Source organism: Perna viridis, chromosome 15, assembly GCF_037379345.1.
Source record: "Perna viridis isolate PV_CMFRI_1.1 ecotype Kerala chromosome 15, ASM3737934v1, whole genome shotgun sequence".
In the NCBI taxonomy this organism is placed as follows: domain Eukaryota; kingdom Metazoa; phylum Mollusca; class Bivalvia; order Mytilida; family Mytilidae; genus Perna; species Perna viridis.
Genome location: NC_142459.1, coordinates 24,368,583 through 24,389,418, shown reverse-complemented (window position 1 = coordinate 24,389,418; position 20,836 = coordinate 24,368,583). Strand labels below are relative to the sequence as shown.

The 20,836-nt window shown below is 32.3% G+C and overlaps 1 protein-coding gene and 1 pseudogene across 2 annotated transcripts; both read right to left on the bottom strand.

Moving 5' to 3' along the window:
* Positions 1–1,071: 1,071 nt before the first annotated feature.
* LOC148597563 (uncharacterized) lies at positions 1,072–1,779 on the bottom strand. The gene has a single exon (XM_088563047.1). The coding sequence runs from the start codon at positions 1,777–1,779 to the stop codon at positions 1,072–1,074; it is 708 nt and encodes a 235-aa protein (XP_088419173.1).
* Positions 1,780–3,610: 1,831 nt separating this feature from the next.
* Positions 3,611–5,891, bottom strand: LOC148597562 (uncharacterized; annotated as a pseudogene). The gene is made up of 2 exons (XR_015919153.1): positions 5,587–5,891; positions 3,611–5,091 (listed from the first exon to the last, which is right to left on the bottom strand). The product of XR_015919153.1 is annotated as an uncharacterized LOC148597562 (transcript).
* Between the last annotated feature and the right edge of the window lie 14,945 nt (positions 5,892–20,836).

The window sequence follows — 20,836 nt, the reverse complement described above, 5'->3', positions numbered from 1 at the left end:
TGCATAAATAATTATGATATATCATATTTTACGTCACAATATCATTAATACTGCAAGTGGAATGAAAACAACTCAAAATACCTAGCATAAACTATAAAGGCATGGCTTATCTAGGCAAAATGTAAGAAAACAACATGTATGCCAATTGTGTAAAAAATATCATTAATTTCTCTTTTCCCATCAAAAATATGTATGCAACTATAAAATATAAGCATTAAAGATAATAATAAGACTTACATAGTTGTCTGTCATGAAAAGATTGACTCAAAAAATCTCGATGGAAAACGCATTGGTTCAATGCTCTGACTTATATGGTTCACATGTAATCTCAAACCCGGAAACAGGAAATGACTCAAAAATGAAAGTAAAAGTACAATATCCAAAATAGAAATCAAGCGTAGCGTACCCTAGGGTCATGAAATAGGACAAAGGAATAGGTTAATTATTAGAACATCTAAATATATCAAATGTTAGATATAACCAATGAAAATATAACTAAACAATACCTATTGCGACAAGGGAAAAATATCAAAATTGTAATTGAGAACATTACACTCCCCGTCTGATATGAAAATATCATTACTTAAATTTGAATGCAAAGACACAAAGAAAAATCCCACACATATAATTTACCTAACTATAGTTAATCATTAAAACAAAATAAAAACCATAATACAACAAATGTAAAAAATAAAGTCCATGATTCACAGTTCTCACAAAGTTCACACCTCAGTATGGCTTAAAAGAATAGTTTGTGTGATAGGTCTCACATACACACGAGGTTGACCATCTTTTATTGTCCTTAACAAAACTTTCCGAACGTGACTGTCTTTACTTGGAAACACATGCTCGACAATAGCAAGAGGCCAAAAGTTTCTATGTTGTTCATTGTCTTTTGGAATCACAATGTCACCTTCCTTTATATCGATTTGAGTCTGTTGCCACCTTCTTCTAAGTTGTAATGTTTGCAAATATTGTCGTTGCCACCGAGTTCAAAATTGGTCTGCCATAATTTGAACTAGTTTCCACTGTGAAGTATACACATCTCGGATGTTTAGATTGTTAAAGTTTTCAACACAATTTGAAACATACGTGAAGAATCTTCGTATTGCAAATATAACCTAAAGTTATTTGACTGTCTGTGTAGTAGTGAAATACATCATGAGATAGATTCATATGATCACAAATAGCTTCTCCTCGCTGAGTAGCAAGTACAGCACTACATAGTTTCAACCTGGGTATTGTGTGACCCTTTACTGGTGCAAGTTTTGACTTTCCCATAATGAAGCCTAAAAAAGCAGTACTATCATTGTCAATTGCTTTCAGATAGGCAACTGCAGATATTGCTTGTTCACTCGCGTCACAAAATATGTGGATTTCAGGATTGTGTACAGACGATATTGAAATAGGAACGATCGTGCGTGGGATTTTAAAGCTATCTAACGATTTAAGTGATGCAAGCCACAAGTTACATTTTTCCTCATGATCAGGACTTAGAGGTTCATCCCAATCAGTGCCAGGGGGAATAACTTGACGGAGGAGAATCTTTCCACTAATAGTAACAGGTGCAATGAAACCTAATGGATCAAACAAACTATTGTTTGTTGATAGCATGCTTCGACGGGTAGCTGGTCTGTCAATGATATGGTGTTGAAACACAAAACTGTCAGATTGAAGGTTCCAAGATAGTCCTAAACTTTGATGGGTAGGTAACATGTCATGACACAGATCTAGAGTTTTGAGCTCTTTACCAAGATCATCATTTGAGAAGGCTTTCATAACTTCTACGCTGTTAGATACGATTTTGTGAAATCGGATGTGTCCATTTTGCTTCAATTCGTCCTACGTTCTTTTCACAAGATCAATTGCATATTCGGCATTTGTAACAGAGGTTAGACCGTCATCAACATAAAAATCATTCGAAACAAAGTTTTTGACGTCATTCTCAGAATTCGAAGCGGCAAGTCGTAAACCATAAGTTGCTATAGCAGAAGAAGGTGTATTGCCAAATACATGATACCTCATTCGGTACTCAATGAGTGGTTGATTGAAATCATTGTTCTGGTATCAAAAGAATCGCAAATAGTCTCTATGATTCTCTATTACACGGAAACGGTAAAACATTTGTTCAATATATATCGCCAGTTATGGCTACTTCATTCAAACGAAAACGCGAAAGAATACCAATCAAGCTATTGGTAAGATCAGGTCCTGTCATTAAAAGACTGTTTAGTGATACATCCTCATAAACAGCTGATGAATCAAATACACCTCGGTTTTCATTCGGTTTCTTTGGGTGGTACACCCCAAATAAAGAAAGATACCAACATTCTACAGCAAAGGTAGTTGGTGCTGTTTCTGCTGCACCGCTCTTTAATACTTTATCCATAAAGGTCATGAACTGATCACGCTTTAAAGGAATTTTATGCAAGTTTCTATCAAGTATCAGTGCTCTTTTGTGGGCTTGTTGGCGATTGTTAGGTACAGGTGGTTTAGGTTGTTTGAACGGTAGTGGTGCTGTCCAGAAACGTGTTTCATCCTTAACAAAACTACTTTTCATCAGAGAAACAAATTGCTTATCTTCTACAGAAAGATCAATTTTGTTGTCATATGGAGTTTTTGCAAATATTTCATCCTGAATATCAAGTTTAGGTTGACTGATTACAAAGTTGTACTCACATAGTGGAAATGTTGTATGCCTACCATTGCTGAGAACATTTGTCTTACGAACATTAATAGAAGATGGTGCATGTACCTTACCAAGACAGACTTCTCCAATGACAACCCAACCAAGTGGGAGTTTCTGTGCAAAAGGTTGACCTTTACCTCCAAGAATTTGATCTTGAACATGGTGGATCTCAGGAATATCACGCCTTATAAGAAGTTCAACTTTGACATTAGTATCTAGTTCAGGTAAGTATTGAGCTATTCTACTGAGATGTGAGTGTGCTGAGGCAACGTCAGCTGTTGCTATTTCAGGTAAGTCATTAGGAATACATTCACATTCAATTACGTCAGGTAGATCAAAAGAGCATTTGTTGCTTACTGATTTGACAATTAACCCGTTGACAAACCTACCAGTTAAGGTGGATTTACCGGAACATGAAGACATATTAAATGTTTCTGATGTACCTACAACACCATGTTTATCTAATAGATTAGGCGACTCTAGAGATTTATTGCTCTGGTCATGTATGGCAGCGTATACTCTAACAGAGTTTTCGGGTGCGGTAACGCAATAAACATCTACGAGAACCGTTTTTCTACATGAACGTCCACCAAGAAGATTTCCGCATAATGTAGTACATTTTGTAGAAACAATGTCTTTGACTGACTCCCCGCCACGATTGTTTGAAGTTTCATTGTGTGAATTCAATGACTTATCTATATGCAGTGCAGTGGGGTGACGTGTATTTCCACAAATCTGACATTTAACAGAAACCGTACAGTTTACAGCTACATGTTCACGTGATTGGCAGCATTTGAAGCAAATTTCATTTCACCAAGAAATTTCTTACGGTCTTGAAAGGTAAGCTTTCTAAAGCTGCGACAATCATTTAAAGAATGACCCGCTTTATGTAACGGACAGCGTAGTAAACTACTTGAGGTAACGTCTAATCTTCTAGAAACAACAGAAGTACGAGGTTTGGTAGTGCCTACTTGATTAGTGCTGGTGTATGCAAAGGCTGGATCATTTCGAATATTACAGGTATCTCTAATGAAGCTGACAAAAACACTGAACGGAGGGAATATAACAGAATGTGATTTTTTTGTAAGCTGAAGCAACAGTTGTCCATTTCTCTTGCAACAAGTGTGGCAGTTTAGAAATAATAGGAATAACACCAGATGATGTGTTGTAATTATTGAGCAAAGTTGCGTATTGTGGATTTAACATCGCTGATTCTATCTCCGTAAGAATGTCTAACAAATCATAGAGTTTTACATTTTCTTTAACAGTGATTGATGGAAACGAGTTAAGCTTTCGTTTTAGGGCACTTTCTATCATTTTGGGTCTTCCGTATCGTTCAAACAAACGGTCATAAATTCGCTGAAGTCCTTTAACAGGATCATGAGCATTGGCAACACGGATACTTGATGCGAATTTCGAAGATTCAGATCCTAACCACCTTACAAGAAGATCTATTTCTTCAAATGGAGAAACGCCTAATACTTTGAAATGAAGCTCGCCAAGATTCATATGACTCAGGTTTATCGTCAAATTTCACAAATCTGGACAGCAGAAAGTCTTTTCTGAAAATAAGTTTCGATATATCGGACATGGCATTATTTGTAGTCTGACTTTGTGGTATTTGACTGTTTGTTTTTGGTAACTTGAGATTTTGCACATATTCATAAGTGTCTTTTTGTTTTGTATCACCAAGATTGGCGAATACATCTTTTTGTTCCTCATCACCTTGTTCTAGAATGTGTGCTTCTGTTTCGGCTGCTGCTATTTTACTTTCCTGTTTTATTACAATAATTTCTGCCTCTAAGGCTGCTTTTTGCTTCAAGAGTTCGCTTTCTTTTTTAATGTATTCTAAGCGTCCTTTTCCGATTCAGCCCTTGCTCTTTCATGACTTGCTGTAGTACCCGAGGATGATCCACTAATTTCTGACATTCTCTCTACCATATCTGACTTCTTATTCTTGATTTCTAAAATTACTTTTCATTACATCTTTGAAAATTGTCATTATGATCAACCAAGATTCACTAGTGTTTGTTCTTTGAAGGAAACCTTTATAGTCCTCTGATCGTCTACAAAAGTTTTTGTACAATGTCTCAAGATCGTTTTGAAATTGTCTCATATTGTCTATTGCATCTACTGATGGCACTTTCAGAATCAAATTTTCGATTTCGTTCCATAAACTGTCACATTTACCTTCAAAGTCTTCTCTCTGTTCTTCGAACATGGCTTTAACTTTGGCAGTTTTTCTGTGTAGTCTCTTCTCTGACATAAATCTGGTATCTTTTTACAATTCCGCCTCGTAGCCAGACAGGTACAGACAGACAGATAACCATCTTTGAGCCTCAATCAAAAAACATTTGAAGTTCACTTTTATTTGATGAATGCACATAGTGTGTGGTAAAAAGCTGAAAATATACAAAAAAGGATTTTTCTAAATAATTGTGCAATCAAAATTATCATACATTCAAAATATCAAAGATATTTATCAGAATCAAAATACAGATAACAAATAATACATCACACAATATTTTAAAGAAAAGTGTTATGAAATAAACTTGAATTATCTCCCTTTATGATGCAGGGGTAAGATCAATTTTTCAAAAAGGAAAGTCTCCCCCTCAAAGTATCTCAAAATATCTCAAAACTGGTGAAGGGAATGTGGGATGCATAAATAATTATGATATATCATATTTTACGTCACAATATCATTAATACTGCAAGTGGAATGAAAACAACTCAAAATACCTAGCATAAACTATAAAGGCATGGCTTATCTAGGCAAAATGTAAGAAAACAACATGTGTGCCAATTGTGTAAAAATATCATTAATTTCTCTTTTCCCATCAAAAATATGTATGCAACTATAAAATATAAGCATTAAAGATAATAATAAGACTTACATAGTGGTCTGTCATGAAAAGATTGACTCAAAAAATCTCGATGGAAAACGCATTGGTTCAATGCTCCGACTTATGTGGTTGACATGTAATCTCAAACCCGGAAACAGGAAATGACTCAAAAATGAAAGTAAAAGTACAATATCCAAAATAGAAATCAAGCGTACCCTAGGGTCATGAAATAGGACATAGGAATAGGTTAATTATTAGAACATCTAAATATATCAAATGTTAGATATAACCAATGAAAATATAACTAAACAATACCTATTGGGACAAGGGAAAAATATCAAAATTGTAATTGAGAACATTACACCAGGTGTGCCGGTATAGTAGGTTTATGTGTGCTTCATTCAGTACATTTCTCTTATTTTTTTTTTATTATTTTTTTTTTCAAAGAGAAAATGAAATATCTGCTATTTACATGTATATTCAGCTCGTTCATTGAAATGCAAACTTAATGTCATATAATTAGTCACTTGGCAAGTTCTCTTTGTGGATTTTGCTAATGTTTACGTTGTTTTATTTATAATTATGTCTGTCTGATAAATGCCTTAATATATACATTTACTGTGCATATCCATTCAAAAACCTGGCAGTGTGTTGCACATTAACATAAAATGATTTCAAATATTGTTCACTCATTTCATAACACAAATGCATTCTTTCTCAAAACTGATAGTTGGGTTTTGATTAATTCCAACTACTAAAGAGAAATGAATAACAAAGAAAGCACAAGTGGAAAAAGACAATAAAAGGAGTTATTTGGTTAGGGCAATTTTAAATAGTTCCCTTAGTCATACATTGTCGATTTATAACTTTATGGTATTTGACATACTTATGGTGTATGCACTACTATGTTCATACGTATTGTCGAAATTTCCTGTATAAATTAATATTGTTGTCAGTAATATAAAGTGTGTACTGTTAATGTTAAAAAATCATCCTCTATAAGGGGGACTTAAATGATTCCCTATCACAATAATTTCCCTTTTATGTTGATAAAATCAAACTACTGAAGTTGATTAACAAATTAATGAATCGATTACAGCAAATTTCCTTTTAAAAGGTGTACTGAAATGTTTCTCTGTTACAATCATTTCGATTTCAGAACAGCTTTGTTGAAATACGAACAAAAAAAAATGTTTCGGTGATAAAATACTTCATCAATATTTTTTTTCGTATATATCATTATATCTAAAATAAAATGTAAGTAAGGACCCTATTTGAAAGTTGATTGGCATGGCAACTATATAGTTTTCACCTGGCTCATGTATCCAGATTTTTGTGGAGTCCGAGTTTTTTGTTTACCTCTGAATATTTATACGTATTTTTTAAGCTTTTTATGTACCGTGTTGTGATAATCTGTTTTCCCTTTCTTATCCTTGTCCTTGGATTACGTTATTTTGATTTCTGCTGATATCTAGATTCCATTGATTATTCTGTCATACCACTATTCATGTTTCTGCTTAACAATTTGATGTTTGATTATGTTTAAAAAGTTTCCATAGAAATTTCCTATCAAGACTATCAAACGCTTTATATTTGACATGGAGTGAACTATTCCATTCAATCTATTGTGATATTATTATGCACACAGTGGCAATTTTGCTGTACTCATGTTTAAATGACAAACCTTTAATTATCAGCATTAACCTCAAACATGTAGGAAGATCATAATTAAAATATTTGTTGTATAAAAGAAGTACTCATAACCAAAACTATCGAAAGAGGAAGTAAAATCCATCACCAAGAGGTTTTATCATATACAATGCAAGGAATGATGTCTTAGTATTTAACATATTTCTAAATTTGCATTGAAATATATGTATCCTTTATGTATCGATTACAGCAACCATGCCTTGTGAAGAGGGACTCAAATGTCTCTCTTGACAATCACTTCCTTTTATTATTATTGAAAAAATCATTGTACTGGATTTGATTTACCAATAAATGTAACGAATGTATCAGAAGGGCTATTTTGTTGTTCAGTGTCACGACAAGTAATTTGTGAATACAAACACAACAAATGAAAAGCGGTATGAGCAACTGACACATATTCATGGTTTATCAAAATTCAACCGGTCAATGCACCTTTTCGCTTTTTCGTTTCTTCTAAGGTGTATTTTTGTTTCAGAGAAATGGAACGGAAATTCATAATTTCCCTGTTGATGCTGCTGCACATTTCAGGTTTGTTTGTTACTTATTGCTTTTTAAAGTAACGAGGCTTTCTCATATATTTACAACGGTTCATATATAAATGTTATAGGCGTTTCCAGAACGATAATTCTTGCAATGGACAATCTCTTTATACAATATATATCATTTGTTTATATAAACAATGTAACTGTTTAAACAAATACAAGTGATTGGATTGTGGTATAAATCAAACACCTTCTATCTGACTATATCTGACCTTTTCTCTCGTTACAAACACAAATGTCAAAAAAATATTATTTTTGTTTTTGCTTTTTTGTTTTGTTTCTTTTTAGTTTTTTTGTAAATGGTTTTTAAACACAACCATAGGTTTTTACAGAATTAACAACAACATGTCAGGATTGCAGTTTATGTAGAACAATGACATAAATTATCATTTAAACACTTCATTTTCTAGTTCCAACCTCCGTGACTCTGTAATTTGACAATACAAGTTTACAACATGTAGGTGCAGATTCGTAGTAAATTTGGCATCAAAAGTAAAGAAAAATTAATACATTTACTGATCGATGTAATATCAGTTATTGATATGGACGTTGCATATATTGATTTTCCATCAAAGAAAAATCTGACTTAGATTGAACTGGTAGCTACTTTTTACCGGAACCAGTTTAAATTTTTTCAAGAGGGTAATAAACAAAAAATATTACCCTTTGATACATGTAATAGAGCAGAATACTACCCTGGTATTGAACCAACCAACATTCAGCAAATTGACCTCACCTTTAATAACATGTTTTATCGTCATGGACAAAAGGAATAAAAACGGGTATTTGTTTTTCAAATTCCATTGAGTTAAGCATAATAGTAAAACAACATAAATAGCAAATACAAAGCAAACAAATAAACAAAACAGAAAATAAAACAATAACAATACAAGCTTGAAAATGTAAATTTCAGGGTTGAATGGAATGTGTGAAGATAGAACAGTGACAGCCAAGAAAGGAACAGATGTAACACTTAACTTTGATGACATTGATTGGAGGTCAATTGTAAGATTTTTTCTTTGGATATCAAATGATAGGACGACAAAGTACATTTTAGAACCATTCTATAGATCCACTTACGTCAGTGACGAAGATAAATATAATATAATTGATCTAGGAGGGACAATACTGTTAACGATCTTTAACTTAACAGATGATGACAACGGTTTATACATGGTTGAATGTTGGGATGGTGAACCAGTTCAAGTGTCGGTCATTAGATTATCTAGTAAGTACAGTTATTATTTGAACAACTAAGACATATATTATATTGGCCAGCGCCAAAATAATGATAATTCCTACATCATCAAAATCAAACAAAACCCATTTTCATTTATTGATGAACACGTTTATCTCATCACATCACATTTCATCGGAATGTAAGTCAATCTCACAATGATAAAGCTTTAAGTTCTCACTTAATTTATAATTCAACACACAACATTTTTGATTGTATAATAGGGGAAAACAGCACAAAAACATTTGCACGACTTTGCATAAATGTGTCTGATATAATTGAAATATATAACAATATGATGAAAACAGAAATGATTTTGACCACCTTTTCAAGTAATTCAGCAGCATAAACACATCTATCATTCAAAAAATATTCTCTGAAGTAAAACGGCTAAGATAAATTTGAAAACAAATAATTCAAAAGAGTGTTTAAAATGATGATGTTAATTTATTCAATTATACACGTCAGTCAGAACATACATGTCCTGACGTTATATTACCAGTTTATACTGAGTCATGGAATGATAAGAGAACGAAAACAAAACACAATAAAATGATTAGTCGGATAACGAGGGATTAGGCATTTTAATTATTTAAAAACTGATACTTTCATCAAACCTGGTTATTGTATACAGGAGGACTGTTTCTAATAATTGAACAAATTATACCCAATAACCTTAATTCAGTCAGTATACACTTTTTATTAACGTATAATCAGCCGCAATCTAGGCTATTTCGAATAATTTGCTTAATAATATACCATGTCCCCCTTTGTGAATCTATTTTTTTAGTAAAGAGTTCTCTTTTGATTTAGTTAAGTAGCAGCCCATTTAAGAATCGTCCAACATAAGTGATTCGTGCATAACAATGGTATAATAGTGTTTTCTTCATAATTAGTTTAGTCTTTTCCTTAATCATATCCTACAGTGATAACAGATTTAATTAACCAAAGCTCTGAAACAGCGTCTGGTGTCTAGACTATGATGCCTCTCTATGGCGATTCAGGGTCAATTCAGTATCCGTCGTTCAGAGTTATCAGGAATTTCAGGAAATTCAAAAGATTCAACATCAATTCAGTAGTGTTCAGAGTGCGTTAAGGGTGTAAAGTATTTTCCGTCAAGGGAAAACAAGTATTGTTAAGTATACGAATTTCTAACAGTCTCACAATATATATAACCCGATGCTTTTTTTTTCAATTTTTAACGTAATAAAGCAAAACATAATAATAGATGAACGTTATTACGCGTCCGTGGTCATTTGTTTGACATTTGACTTTACATAACTCAACATTGAACTAGTGAAAAAAGACAACTGTTTGCAAAATTGTTAGAGATATATCACAATATATATATTAAACAAAACATGTAATTACACTCGTATCAATTTCGAATGTTAGACCAATACAGTCATCCTAGCCATCAGCAATACAAGCGAGTTGTTGCTGTGGTGTACAATACGTTCCTCGTTGAAATATTGAGATCGAGTTTATTCCAAACAAACGTGTGGATAGTGGTGTCAGATAGGAACCAGTAACACGACAGCATATATGTGAAATATGTCTTTCTTTACATAGATTAGTTATTGACTTGTTTTCAGTTAGAAGGAACTTGGTATAAGTCTGTATAATGACATTTTTAGTTATGAATTAACGCACATCTATAGCATGTCATCCAAGACTTGATATTTCTATGGTTCTATAGTAAATCGAACATGTAACATTGTAACTTATTACATCTATTACATCATATTACAAGTGTGTTTATTATCTAAATTTAAAAGCACGCCTTACTTGGATTAGTCATACTTTTTATTATCTTTCATCATTATATTCAAAGAAAAACAGCTCTATTATATATAATAAAAGTAAGCATTACCCTAACAGATAATTAATTCCATTGTGTGAGAGTTGCTACAGAGGCACATTTTACAGACATCACATGAATTGTATCATTCACGTATTTAATTCTTTAATAATAAAAAATTACAATAATCTTCTACGCATCCCTCTCGTTCGAAAGGACCAATTTATGGATTTAGCGCGCTAAAGTTTGTGATACGCAACAGGACTCCCCGCATGGCGACATTTGACTCGTGATAGTCCCTTGATTTTTTTTCTCGCAAGTTACAGATGGCATTTTAAGTTATTAAGATATCCTTCTAAGTTTTCAAATACAAATGTAGTGCCAACTTCGATCGAAAAAAAATATTTGTTTTCGATAAGTTACATGCGATATGTATACAGAGGATGTTTTATATTTAGTAAAAAACGCGACATGTCAACAATGTAATTTTAGGTGATGCCTCATTGGTATCAATATAGAAATAAAACTTCATGTATATCTAAGTAATATTCTCACTGCATTGGTGCAACCAAATTTTAGATCGTTAATTTAAAATATTTTTATATATATATACCATGATAATGAGATAAAAATAAAGTTAAAATAAATAATTACATGTGTAATATCCCATTATTTTGCAATTGAAAATGACAACATACTACAACTCAAACGGTAGTGATGTTTTTTTTTATAAGAAATGCTCGTTGTTACTGAAAAAGAGATCAGAACATATTTACGAACAACCAAGAACGCTGATGGATATAGCATAGACAAGCAGTGCGGAAATATTTGAAAAACAATGATAAATATACATGTGATAAGATAACAATGAGTCTTATTATCTTTAGGTGCTCGGTAATACATACGATGCAATTATCATAATCGCAGTGAAACTTTGACACAAAAAGTGAAATATGCCCTTAGTCTATATTATACACATGATATATGCATATATACCTTTTCAAACCGATAGATAATTCATGGAATGGATATTTGTACCGAAGGGAAGTTTTTGTCATCTTCAACGTGACAGATGAACACGAAGGATGTTATGTGTTACGTTCTGTTATTGCTTATGAAAAGTATGTCTTTATCCTCAAGTTATATGGTAAGAGTTGTATCCCCGGTTATTTATGCATCTTAAAACCATGACAATAATGATTGAAGGCAAGTAAACTAAACAAAGAGTACGTTATGCCAAACAAGTCGTTAATAGCTGTAATTATATTAAATGAGCAACTAGGCGGATGTATCTAACAAGAATTATGAGCTTACCCCACCGGTAAAATTGGATTTTGTTTCCAGTTTGTAGTTAAGTTATTGGGAGTTTCTGTTTTCCATGTCTGCTCTTGATCCTTGGATAACATTTCTCTTACTTATAGAGCGCATATGAAGCAGGTATCTGTGATTTATATATGTATGTAAACTTTTAAAGTGTATGAAACAAATAGAGCCGAAATATTATAAATGGAGAATATGAAAGTAAACAACAAATGCAATAAAATAACAACAGCTGCAATGATATAATCATGGAATTTCCCAATAGTTAGGTTAAAGGTACGCTGGAAAAGTTGCACTATGCGTTTTGCACATGTAAAATATATATTTAGTCATTTTACATATTTAAACTGCGATCAGTTCGGTCACCGGTCGTCGCTCATCGATCCGTCAGCGATCAATCAGTCAATGGTCATCGATCCGTCAAATTGTAGCGTGGATCGGTTCAAGGACTGTATTTTGATAAAACTCACAAACAAAATACCTATGGTTCAAATGGACTTGATGTTTAACATGAATGGTCTAAAACCTCTAGCTCAACTGTCCCCTTTCTAATCATCCAACAGTAGTTTATTCCTTCATGATCATATGCATATAATGCCAAACTTTCCTAAATCTAATGAACATTCTAGGAGTCAAACTACTACTAATTTAACTGTAACACCCGTAAGTTTGATTATCTCTCTTTCCATTCTTCTGAAAATATTTATATTCCTCTTGCATATTGAAATATGATGCCTAAACTTCCTATTAAGTTTCATTAAAATGTCATAAGAGGTTTTTGTAGAAGTCCTGCTTACTAGAAATGTTGACATACTATTGGAAGAACAAGCACACATGCTGATCCGTAAAGAGGTTGCTATACACACAAGTCTTTCTATCCATGGATATAAAAATGAGTCCTGATTCACAATGCTTTTGAATATGTTCTGTATCTTTCTTATTTTCCTGCAAATCAAATAGCCTTGGAAATGCTGGAAATTCCTTCAAGAGAAAAATGTTTAAACAAGTGACTTTTCAAGGTTAAATACATGTACATTGCATTTAATGTGTTACTGAAGTTTATGTGATGGGTAAATATACCTTCTGTTTTACATGTATATAAGATCTGATGATGGTGTTCTAAAATTTGTGTTTACTATTGCACTGAGTTACATAGTGACATACATGCATTCAATCAAAGGCTATATATGGAAATTCAAGTCTGGTACAAGATAGAAAGTGAATACTTGTCATAATATCTTAGATATCGAAGTATCCTTCATAACATTTTAGGGGTCATTGGCAAGTGAGCCCCTACTAATTTCAAACCCTGGGTCATTATGTATGCATTACACATATCATCAAATTAATATTTTTTTTTCAGATTAATATAACTAACAAGTTTGTAAAGTTTTATACAATAATCATAAATAGTTTTACGGTGCAACATGTAAAAAATATGACAGATCAGGTTTTATGCAATTGTTTGGAACACACCTGAAACTGACATGGTGTTTTCATCAAAAATAGATCAATGATAATAAAAGAACAGCGTTCCTAAACTAAGTTGCCTCTGTAGTTCTTCATGCTTATTATGTACTGCTTGGGGTACATTTTGCACAACAGGATTTCCATTACCAACAGAGGTTGTTTCTTTGGGAGATTCAGGTTTTTCAGCATTTTCAACAGGTGTCTTTTTCTTTGGTGAATATTTCCCTTTTGATTTGACTGGTGCATACAATGGTCCAAATTGAGACCTGCATTGAATAATTCTTTTTGCAAATATCCCACATGCTGAAAAAACTAGAAAATTAAAATGTAGTTCATGTACACCAACATATGAAGTTTTGAATATTTCCAAATAAACAACAGATTCTTTCAGTCACCATCAAATGTTTTATCTGGGCTATTAGTCAGATAAAAAAATGCTGAAGTAGTTTTGGGTATATACACACTGTATGTAACTTACACATATTTTACTACTTAATATCTAGGCTTTTAAACCATCTCATTATGGAAGGTATAATTTCACATTATTTACAATGATGTGGGTTCCAGACAATAAAAAAGAGGAAACCTCGAATTCACTGAAATTGTCTAAGTCGTGTGTTTTGTGATCTCCAACGTGACAGATAAACAAGAAGGATGTTATATGTCATTTCCTCCTCCGCATTTAAGAGGTTATGTCATCAAGTTATGTGGTAAGAGTTGTATGCTCGGTTAGTTTATTAAAACCATGACAATAATGCTTGAAGGCAAGGAAACTAAATTATTATAGAGCTTTCTTATGGCATTTATTTTACTAAGTATTAAATATATTATATGAGCAACTAGGCGGGTGTATCTAACTAGCATATGACGCTTACCCCACCGGTGTAATTAGACTTTGTTCCCAGTTTGCAGTTAAGTCTAAGTTGTTCATTTAATTTCTATCTTTGAATTTTCTAATTTAGTCATTTTATATTGTTTATTGGGAGTGTATGTTTTCTATGTCTGGTCTTGATATGGATTACATTTCTCTTACTAGTAATGCACATATAAAAATTATATTTGTGGTTTATATTTGTATGTAAAAAAGTGTATGAAACAAATAGAACACTCCATACCCAGGAGCCAAAGGGATGTTGCCACAGATGAAAGGAAAATAAACAATTCTAAATGAAAGTCATCACATTTGTCGTAAAGTTTGGTAAAACAAATTGGTAAATTAATCAAGAAATTTGTATTAAAATCTCCAAGTACCATAGCATTCGTGCACTCGTCAAGAGCTGCCTTAATTGACTGATCAAATAGGCACCAAACGTTTGGATCTGAGTGTCTTTCTGATCTAATGACTATATTTATTAGAGTTACCATTCGTTTAGTTTTAAACTCAAACCACACCCGCACAGTTCATATCTTTTGTAATCGGATAATCATATCCGGGAGGAAGAATGTTATCTGAACTGACGGAAATATCTGTATTAGATTCACTGAAGAAAACTATGTCATTCTCATCAACAAAATGAGCTATATCGGTTATTTTATTACGGAAAACTTAATGGTATGATAAAAAATAGATATGGAGTTATTATTCATAGATTCATTACTGTTAAGACTATGATTTCGGGGACCAGTATTGTCATGTATATCACCTAACAATAATATAAAAAAAATATAAGCATGAGAACGTAGTAGATATTCACATAATGCATAGAAATTATGTTGATGATGTTCTCAGTATGTAACCATAATCAAATAACTAAATTATACAATGAAGGAAATAAATACGGAACAGTCAAACTAAAATGCGCAAAATTATTTCTAAGAAGCCGCTTGCCAAAACAAAAAACAAAAACAAAACAACAAAAACAAAAACGAAAACAAAAAACAAAAAAAACAAAAACAAAAAAAAAAAACATTTCACGTTTTCTGTGGCTGATAAAACGAACAATACTGGAATATTTGCCATATTTTACCTCTCATATAGGATGCGTTCTTCCGTTGTCATTGATGGCGATGTTTTCAACATTCAGATCTTTTTTTTGGTGATTTCTAGAACAAGTTTATTAGAGCCGACGGGTTGTACGATATTCGTCGTCCTTCTTCGTCAACTGGCATAGTCACATTGTTGAAATGAGGAGATATCCGTCGCGAGTATTGCTCTTACTTTTCTATTCGTTTTTTTACTTAACGTAGCTCAGTGTTCAATAGCTTGGGCTTTGATAAGATGTTTTTGCTTTTGGAATACTTCCGTATACTGTGATAGTTTTTCATCAACTATTTTCTTACCTTTGTTTCTAGTGATTCTATTACTTTTTTTACAATGCTAGGATTGATCAAGTCAATAGCATGAGGAGTGTTCAGAACAGAGACGACAATGCCTGATATTTGAATTGTGGTGGAATCAGATCTAATAATGTCTGAAACGGAATTTGATTATATGACGGATATATCAAAAAAAGAAGTATTATCCTACCGTGTTTTTATTTGGCGCTCAGTTTTTCTCGAATTAGGTGACAAATCATATGGGCTATCAGGTTGTTTTCTCTTGAGACCAGTTGTAAGAGGGCCAAGAGTTTTTGGATAGAATTCAGTTTTATTATCGTTTATGGCTTACATGTTTGTCTACCTGTGTGAATTGTTTTTCCTGTCCGGCACAGTTTTTAAATAATACAGAACAAATCTCTCGATTTGGTCACAAATTTCGTCTTCGATAAGTCTATAAACTATATTAAATGTTCATCTAAACTTTTGATTTGGTTTACTACATGTGGAATACAAACTAATTCCCTTTACTGTCGAGCCTTACAGGAGAATTACATGCCGCCCCCATGTTTTCTTCTGCCATTACACCACATGTCCCTACATATCATCGTTTAATTACTTATCGCCACATATAACACATTCAACCATGACGCAAAAGTTTCCAACCGTAATTATTTAACTATTTTTTCTAAGCTGAAATATTTATTTTCAAATGTAGTAAATTGTTACTTCAATATAAGTACTACATCATAAAGATCCACATCATTCAAACGAGATGTTGAAAAAAAATGCTCGTCATTATGTACGGAAATAAAACCAAACTTCAGAGAGATGTCTTTATTATAGGGAACACTGTTTCGAAGGTTGTGGCTTTTTATGTACACTATTGTAATTTATTGACATAAGAATAACAGTAATACAGAGTTCTTTTTTCATTTAGTTTAGAAGCAGCCCATGTGAGAATCGTGCACCAAAAGCAATTCGTGCATCACAAGGGTATAATGGTGTTTTTTTTTTTTTATTAGTTTATTTTTTTCCGTAATTATATCTTACAGTGATAAAGGATTTAATCACCCAAAGCTCTGAAACAGCGTCTGATGTCTAGACTATGATGGCGATTCAGTGCAAATTCAGTATCCGTCGTTCACAGTTGACAGGATTTTCAGGAGATTCAAGAGCTTCATTCAATATCAATTCATAAGTGTTCGGAGTGCCTTTAGGGTTATCAAGATTAAAGTCATCACGTTTGTCGTAAAGTTTAGTTTTCCTTTACCATCGATTTTTAAGTGTAGGTAAAGATATGAGACTGAATTCACAGTGTCTGTAGTATACTTTATCTCAAGTTCTTTGGAGTAGATGCGATGTATCAAATCCCCGAAATTAGAATTGTTTAAAAATAATACTTCATCTATGTTGCGAAAACTGAGATTAAATGATCTAGCCAAACGATTTTCCTTCTTTCAGGTCAGATAAGTTTTTAAAGTCAGCCTCATGAACGTGAAGGAATAGGTCAGCAAATAAAGGAGCACAATTTGTTTCCATTAGTATGCCGACCGTTTGTAGAAAAAACACGTCAGGCACACTTGACAAATATGTCGTCGATTGAAAATTTCAACATTTTGTAAACATCTTCCTCTGTATATGTGGAAGATAATTTGGAATTATTTGTTACAAAGTATGAGGAATTTCTATCAAGATGTATAGTGATTTTAAGTCAGGATTTTAACTGAGTATCGGAAATAGAAGTATAGAGTATTGAAAAATCATATGTTTTTATGCTATTATATTCAGATAATAGTCTTGAACTGATTGTCTTCAAAAGATCTTTCGATTTATTCAGGATCCACACTGAATTAATACCACTACGAGAGTAACAAGTGTTGTTGTAGGACTGCAGACCCCTCTGACAGTTGTGAGTAAAGAGGTTAAAAGTTTTTAATAAAAATGGTGGTACATTTTGCAGATCCAGTTAGAAAACATTGTTTGTATGGATTCTTGTGGAGTTTAAGATCACATTTTAATGAATTAAGATATCCTTTTAAGTTTTCAAATACAAACGAATTGCCATTTCTAATCGAAATAAGTACCTTTTTTCGATAAGTTACTTGCGATATGTATACAGAGTATATTTTTATACAGTAAAAAAGCGACATATCAACAAAGCAATTTTAAATGATGCCTCATTGGTGTCAATATGGAAAAAGAACCTCATGTATATCTAAGTAATATACTCTCTGTCTAGGTGCAACCAAATTTTAGATCATTAATTCAAAATAATTTTAGATGTAAAATTTGACCAGGAGATTGAAATAAATTGATTCATATTTGATTATTTTGAGTAATATCTAACGTACTTTGTCATATACATTAATTTGATGGACGTTCTACATGTAGCCACAGTTAGATGTAGCGCGAACAGCAATTTTTTTTTCTCTTTGCAGTTGGGCAATCCGTGACACAGGTGCACATGTAGGATTTCATATTCTGCAACATGAATATACATTAATTAACCTGCCAAAAATATGTATTTTGTTTATTTGTTTGTTTTCTATTTGCTATTTATGTTGTTTTACTATGCTTAACTCAATCTGATTTGAACAATACTTTTTTTTCTTCCTTTCGTCCATAATGATAAAAAGATATAATTATACGTCATGTCAGTTTGATGAATTTTGATTGGTTCAATGCCAGGGTAGTATTCTGCTCTATTACATGTCGCAGAGAGTCTTATTGTTATATATTGCCCTCTCGAGAAAATCTAAACTGGTTCCGGTAAAAGGTAGCAGTTCAATCTAAGCCAGGTTGGTTTTTGTTTGATGGAAAATCAATATTTGAAACGTTCATATCAATAACTGATACAACATGGATTAAAAGATATATTCATTATCCTTTACTTTTGATGCTAAATTGAATACGTATCTGCACCTATATGTTGCAAACATGTTTTATCAAATTAAATGGTCACGTATGTAGGAAATAGAAAAGAAACTGCACAAATGAGAATTTATGTCATTGTTGTCCATACACTGCAATCTTGACTTTTTGTTTTTTCTGTAACGGTTTTGTTTAATAATTATTTACAAGAAAACTTAAAACAGAAAACAAAACTAAACGAAATCATATTAATGTGTGTTTGTAAGCACCGATTAAGTTGGATAGAAGGAGTTTGAGTTATACCACAATCCAATCTGAAAACTAGTCTGTGTTTGTTTGTTTTTTTTTTGTTACATTTTTGATATAAACAAACGATATTTATTGTATAAAGACATTGCCATCTGCAAGAATTATCGTTCCTGATCATCACTACTAAACTGTGACCTATTTATATTTTAAAAATATATTTTATTAAAGAAAAAAAAACAAAGAAAAAAATATCATTAATTATGAAAACTATCCAAACAAATGTTTGAAAATTGTAAGAAAAAAAAAAAACAAGATGATGGGACAAGAAAACTTTTCTGACCCAACCTAGTGAAAAAGGGATAACGGTAAATTTTGAACCCAACCCTGTCGAAAAGGGATAACGCTAAATTTTCAACTGATCAACTTGGCATTTAATTATAGAAAATAAACATTATGTTCATCGGATTGCATAATTATGCTGTAATTACAATTTTCACTCATTGGATCAATCAACATTCCCAATATTTCGTTTACCAAGTTAAATGTACGAAGTGCTTATATTCTTATACCATTTACCGTGTGTCGTATGCATTCCGTGTATAATGTATCTTGTTTTGTGAACACTAAATGAACCGAGTACCGTGACCTTGTCCATTCTTTGTCAGTTCACACATTAATTAGACATCAAGACGATACATACCAATATATAACAGGCATTTATATTCCAATACTTCTATTTTATGTTATAAATAATTCATGTGTAAATTAACATAAACTGCAAACAGTTAAAGGCCGTATATGTATGACTCAATTGAGGGTCAATGCCAAAAAACGTCGTATGTCTGTAGACTTTCTTAAACTTTTTCATCAGTTAAACCTAAACATATATTTTGTTTTATTGTGAATTGCAAGACCATAACTCTCTATGTTAATTATTTATATTTTTTTAATGGTTCAGGACATGGGAAAAAAAGGAAATGTTAACTGGATTTTCATATCACTGGATTCCCATTGTAGAATGTGTGCACATGTATTTTTATACCACGATTCCGTAAAAAAACGTCAATGTTAATTTACTAAACTTTGGTTGTCGGCGAGTTGATCTCCGAAAATATATATACCATGATAATAAGATAAAATAAAGCTAAAATAAATAATTTAAAAAAGTTTAAAACTGCAGCGGTCATTTTTAACATAGTTATCACGAACAAGTGCACCTGAAATATATTGGAGGTCAAAGGGAGATAACTAAATTAATATTTCTGTATACTGAACCATACTAAACAGATTCTTGTTTACAACCTAAAATAGATAATTTTATTTTCACTTAAAATTACTCAACGGCTACTCTGAACGTTTTACTGAAAACACTGAACTCGACTTGAAATAATTGCAATATATGTGCACTGAATTACTGAAAAAAAATACTTTAGATATTTGTGTTCAGGTAATTTCAGTTATGTTCGGAGCATTTTGGCCGTTTCAGTACATATTTGGCTTACAAGTGTAATATATCATTATTTTGCAATTGAAAATGACAACATACAACAAATCAACAGGAAGTGATGCTTTTTTAAGAAATGCTCTTTGTTATTGAAAAAGAGATCAGAACGTATTTACGAACAACCAAGAACGCTGACGCATATAACAGAGACGAGCAGTGCGGATATATTTAAAAAAAAAGATAGATATACATGTGATAAGATAACAATGAGTCTTATTATCTTTAGTTAATATATAATGATCGGTATTACATACAATGTGATTATCATAATCATAATGAAACTTTGATATGAAAAGTGAAATTACTGTATATTGTGCCCTTAGTCTATAGTATATTGG